Source organism: Vulpes lagopus, chromosome 9 (assembly GCF_018345385.1).
Source record: "Vulpes lagopus strain Blue_001 chromosome 9, ASM1834538v1, whole genome shotgun sequence".
Taxonomy (NCBI): Eukaryota; Metazoa; Chordata; class Mammalia; order Carnivora; family Canidae; genus Vulpes; species Vulpes lagopus.
Window position 1 is genome coordinate 34,041,305 of NC_054832.1, and position 6,000 is coordinate 34,047,304.

General features: G+C 35.6%; 1 protein-coding gene across 3 annotated transcripts in view; it reads left to right on the forward strand.

Moving 5' to 3' along the window:
* Nucleotides 1-3,312, forward strand: part of AZIN1 (antizyme inhibitor 1) — a 30,500-nt gene extending 27,188 nt beyond the window's left edge. For 2 of the 3 annotated variants that reach the window (XM_041769073.1, XM_041769072.1), the window contains 3 exons: nucleotides 83-198; nucleotides 514-728; nucleotides 1,003-3,312. In XM_041769073.1, the coding sequence (XP_041625007.1) occupies nucleotides 83-198; nucleotides 514-728; nucleotides 1,003-1,111 (440 nt within the window). In that variant the 3' untranslated portion in view covers nucleotides 1,112-3,312. The remainder of the gene's footprint in view (nucleotides 1-82; nucleotides 199-513; nucleotides 729-1,002) is intronic. The other variant, XM_041769074.1, reaches the window with a different exon arrangement.
* Nucleotides 3,313-6,000: the final 2,688 nt, after the last annotated feature.

Below are 6,000 nucleotides of genomic sequence, written 5' to 3' on the forward strand. Positions count from 1 at the left end.
ATTCAATCTGCTATGCCTTGCATAGTTAGCTTTTTTAGACATTTTAATGTAAATTCATTTTCATTTTTCTGCTTTATTTCAGTAGAAAAAACCGGAAGTGATGAACCAGCCTTCATGTATTATATGAATGATGGTATTTATGGTTCCTTTGCAAGTAAACTGTCTGAGGACTTAAATACCATTCCAGAGGTTCATAAGGCAAGTATAACAACAACTTATTTGGCATTTATAAACTGAGCTCTTTTTTTAAAAGGTGCCTCCCAAGTTTTGGAGAAATGCTTTTAAGATGGGGAATATTGCTCCCTTTTGACGATTTATCTTCCTTAGATGGAGTTAAGAAGGAGCACCAATGCTCCTGGCTCCAAGCCTGCCTTTCATAGGCATATTAAATCTGATAGAGTAAAAAATATTCTCATCTACCCTCAAATTCAATACCTGCATGAAATAAACATGAGTTAAAAACACATGAGTTTAAAAACTTAATTTAGAAAACTTTTTTTTTTCTCCTGACAGAAATACAAGAAAGATGAGCCTCTGTTTACAAGCAGCCTTTGGGGTCCATCCTGTGATGAGCTTGATCAAATTGTGGAAAGCTGTCTTCTTCCTGAGCTGAATGTGGGAGATTGGCTTATCTTTGATAACATGGGAGCAGATTCTCTCCATGAACCATCTGCTTTTAATGATTTTCAGAGGCCAGCTATTTACTACATGATGTCATTTAGCGATTGGTAAGGTATTGTTTTCATTGTAAAGCTGATTGGGTATTCAAGATGACATAACATGTCGGCTAATAATTTTAATTCTGTGACAAATGCCTCACAAGTAATAGCAAAATGCCCCTGTTAAGGGTTATTGGAGGACTAGTTATTTTATAATCTTATTTCATTGTCCATTTGTTATGTGTTCATGTGGTCTTTATGCTTAAACTCAGAATTAACGGTTTTATGTTTTTGGGGGGTTTGGGGGTTTTTTTGTTTTGTTTTTTGTTTTTGTTTTTGACAGGTATGAGATGCAAGATGCTGGACTTACTTCAGACACAATGATGAAGAACTTCTTCTTTGTGCCTTGCATTCAGCTGAGCCAAGAAGATAGCTTTTCCTCTGAAGCTTAAACAGGCATTAATGCTTCTTGAGATCTGAAGTTGCAGGTTAAGCTTGTCTGGTCTACATTCCAGTGTGAAACAAATTCAAACAATCTTACTCTATTAATTCTCTTGGAGACAAAATCTATTAGTAATAGCTATTTGGGACCAGACGAAATCAGCTTTCATCTATAATTCATTGGGGGTAATTGGGAAATTTAGATAATGTATCCAGATTTAAACTTACCAGTTTGTCCTACTCCCTTAAGCGTTTAAAATAAAATATGCAACAAAATGGATGACTTAGTGGAGATGGAAGCCCATTAATTGGGTTCCCCATTAAATCGTTTACATACAAGTACACAGTTTTTATACTAAGGATTCATGTTAAAAAGTCTTGTAAAATTAAATGTCTTTCACCCAGATATATCAAATGTCAGTGGAAGACTAGTGTGACTTCATTAGATATGTTTAGTGTATTTAGAATGTGTAAATTTGTGCTTTGAACTGTAGTTTAATAAATGTAAAATTGCATCATAGTATTTGTTGTATTTGACCTAATGTAACCCTTGTATGATTGCAATAAAATTTTGTGTAGATTTTACTGTTTTTTCAGGCTAAAACTTTGGGAAAGGGGCTAGCTAGGAAAGGTAGTTTTGAAATAGATGTGTATATGGACTGTTTTGAAGGTTTTTTTTCTTTTATAGCCCATTTAAGTTTAGTTTGGCTCAGTACATTTTTTTCAGTTATTTAAATAGTAATTTAAGTAAAATGTTTGGTAAATCATTGTGACGTTCAGATTCATGGAGAGTTGATGTGCGATAAGCATGATGTTTAACAATTTTAACACCAAAAATGTTAATTCTGCATAAACCAATTGTAATAATTAATAGGTGTTTCTGTATAGATAGGATGCATAGAATACCTTAGTAAATCTTTGAATTACAAATCTTTCGGCTGAAATGGAAGATTCTATTAAATACTTTGAATAAACTGGGGGGGAGGGGGATAAAATCGCAGAGAATTCTGCAACGCACTAAAACTTAGAGAAGGGCTACATCTATATCCAGAAACCTGATGCTCTTTTGCACGGAATATTATTTAAATTCAGAGTTGTAGGGAGTGGGGTGAAGCACACCTGTTCTCAATTTCTTAATTGCAATGATTTCAAACTTTAGGAGTTTTTGTTTTAGTTATGCTTAGTTTCTTATTTCCCATTTGTTCAGCTTTGTAATTTTAATTCTTTTCATACTAAAATTTTGTGACTGGGGGAAGGGAGTTAGTGTTACTAACCTGACAGTTGTTGCCAGGAGTTTGCGTTGTTCACTGCTAGTATATTAGTAATCCTAGACCTCAGAATCACAAGAGTAATAAACAACAGGGGTCATTTTTTCCTAACTTACTCTATGTTCAGATGTGGAATTTCTGTCTCCCCAAGAGGAAATGTGACTTCACTTTGGTGCCAACGGACAGAAAATTCTACCTGTGCTACATAGGAGAAGTTTGGAATGCACTTAATAGCTGGTTTTTACACCTTGATTTCAAGGTGGAAAGAAATTGATCATGAATCTCTAATAAATTTCAATCTAAACCAGTAGGTGCTTAATATTTTTTGATTTGATTGATGCCCATTTGAATTTCATGGGTTCTAATAATAAAATTTAAGACCCCAGTCCATTGTCCTCTGTAATTACCCTTGGACTTTACCAAGGTATAATATGGGGTTTTATGCAAAGTTCCAAGCTACATGCAACTTTTTTAAACCATAATAAAGTGGAGGAATTATTCCCAGCCTCCTTTACATGTTGTGCTTTGTGGTCCAGAAATGACAAACCATTTTTTACAGAATGGTAACAACTTTGAGTCCTTGGCTTGACTACACAGCTTTGAGCTTCATGGCATGTCAGCTTTGCCATAGTCATAGGAAAGTTCTATGTATTACAGCTCAAGAGTCGCAAATATCACATGTGAATGAGATGGTAACTTTGAGAAATGTCTGTATTGTATTTGAAGACTGTTTGCCATAAATCTGAAGTTTGAACTTAATGTATTTCAATTTGGTATGCTAAAAAGTACTGAATTAATGTAACAATCTTTTTTTTTTTTTTTTACAATATTGTAATCTCCGCTCAGAATTTAACTGAAAATATAAAACCCAAATGATTTCTATATAGTAAATTGAACTGTAAAGGTAATTTGTGTGTGATTCTGAATACACAAGATAAAATGTTTTTATTCCTCCTTATGTTTTACTTTGGCTTCTATCGTGAAAGGGTAATTCTGCATATCAACTTTGTTTATATTAACTTGCGAGTATTCTTTCAGAATCTTTATTATAAAGTAGCAAATCTGGTAAAATGATGCTGGGCATTACATGTGGAAGATTTTGATGATGTTCAATATATATGTGAGCACTGAGAGGTTTCCAGGGCCATGTTTTCTAGATCCATTAATTTACCAGCCTCTTGAAGTTTAAACTTAGACTAAATGAAATTGATTTATATAAGTTAAGGTAGGTATTCTAAGTAATTGTGGGCACTGTAATTAATATTCAATGCAAATATTGTGTTTAAAAAGCCACTGTTCAATCTCTTTTGTCCCTTGTTGGGGACTTTGTATTTTCTCACTATAGATATTAGCAACTTGACCAACAATATAATAACAATACTTAATTGGCTTCAAGGTATAAGATCAGAGAAGAATTCATAGTCTTCCACATTCAACTTGTGAATAAATCCTCCAAATACCTTAATTCCTGTCTTGTCCATAATGAAGGCAAAATAAAAGAATGGTATATTTGCACACTCAGGCTTTCATAATGGGAATAAAACTAGCTTAGGAATAAGAAACAACTGGTTCTGGTCTTTTTCTGGCACTGCTGGAGGCTAATCTTTACCTACTTAAAATAATTACCAACTTTAAGGTGACTGTTTTGATAATTTATGATTTCTGGAGCCTTTTACTCTGGGACTGCAGTCAAATTTGAGTTAATAAGAATGGTATAAATTCGATTTCTTTTTTTTTTTCCCTAGCTCGTTGCTGATTCAGGATGGGAAGGTATAGAAACAAGAAAGCCTTTTTAAGTTTAAAATTCTGGTGATGTATGATCATCCATTTGGGCACGTTAAAGTTAACCTGAAAACAGTGCCTGCTCTCAAATGTTACTGAGGAAATTTGTTATTTGTTTTTTGTTTTTTGTTTAACTACAAATTGTGGGTACTACATTTATCTTCATCATAGTTTAGGTCTTCACCTAGAATGGAGTATAGATGGGGGAACACAAAACTACTCCAGGCTTCAGGCACTCTGACCAGTGTTTGATACAGTTGAAGAATTTGGGTTTTATCTGTTGGAAACTGGAACTGGGCAAACTTTTTAAAAATAGGCAATGAATAGAAGGGCTAATTTACCCAACATGCTCATTTTGTGTGTTGTCTTGGAGCAGGTAAGAAACATGTTCCAGAACTCCTGAATTCCTTGACCTAACTATAGCTTCAAAAGCAATTCTGTTGTCAAATGGTCTTTCAAATCCTGGTTCTACCGTAATGCTGCTTATGCTTGTCAAAACCCTGTGCAGTTGATGGCCTCGTTGGAGAAGGTTGCCACTGGATCAGTTACAGAAAATTGAAAAGTGTTAAGAATCTGCAGTTGACAGGTGAAGTGATCATGTATTCTTCCCGCGTGCGCACGCACACACACAACACACACACACAGACCTTGCAAGAGTACAAAAGTCTTAACAGTAAACTAGTAGGATATTAGATTAAATTTAGGCCCAGATAAATCAGTTTCTTCTAAATAATGGTGCCAGACTATCTGCCTATAACCTTGACACCACTCAATTTTTAGCAGGATGTAGAAGGAAGGTGGGAGCAGGGAGACACTTGACTAAGGGTTAGGAATTTTCTCTGGATTTCACTGAGTTCCTCCCATCTGTTCTTTTTCTTACAGTTGTTTTCTGGGGGTTTCTCTGTTCCATATTCCAAGTCTATTTTTCACTGATACAACTCTTGAATTTCCAAACCAAGGGTGCAGTATCTTTTATCTCTGAGAATGTCCCTCAGCATTAATTCATGACTTAAACTTACCCTCTTGAGATAGTTTTCCTTACTGTTCTAAGACCAAAATGAAGTAAGAGCGTTTTTCAGGTTGATTATTCTCCTAATTCTAGGAGGATGCAACAACTTGCTGAGAGAGGGAGGAGCACTGTAGTGGTTCCCGAAAGAAAAGCATCATTTAAAAATGTTTATGAACGTTGCCTCCACGTTGCCAGGTTAAGAACTGGGTTTAGAGTTAGGGTTTCAGGGTTGGTGTGTGTGTGTGGGGGGGTTTAGAGTGTAAAGCTGGATATGAGAAGTTCGCACTTGAGGAAAATATTCCCAAGTAGCATAATGTTACTCCCCATGCCGCCACCCCTTTTATGCAGTGTTGATACAATTTGATCTTCCTTAAAAATTGTTACACTCTGAAAATTGCACCATAGGCTGTTGGGGAAAATGGGCTTGGAGCTGTAGCACTCAATAGCAGTGCAACATTATTATATAGATATTTTACACATTTGAGATTTAAATAGGTTAAGTAGAACAAACTAGCACTTTGAGAAAGACCCTGGGTTTGTGGAAGTGGGAGGGTTGCAGGCTTGTGAAGTGATGGGGGGAAAGGCTGTACTATGTTTAATACCTAAGGTCAGAACCACAGTTTCTGCTAAGATGTGTATTAGTTGCTAAGGGCTGTCATAACAAAGTACCACAAACTGGGGTTTATTGTCTCAGTTCTAGAGGCTACAGTTCCAAAATCAAGGCATAAGGGTTAGTTACTGTGAGGGCAGGATCTGTTCCCTTTCTTTGGCTTGAAAATGGTCATGTCGTGTACATGTGGCATTATTTTTCTCTTAAAGACCTGGCACTGGGGTACTTTTC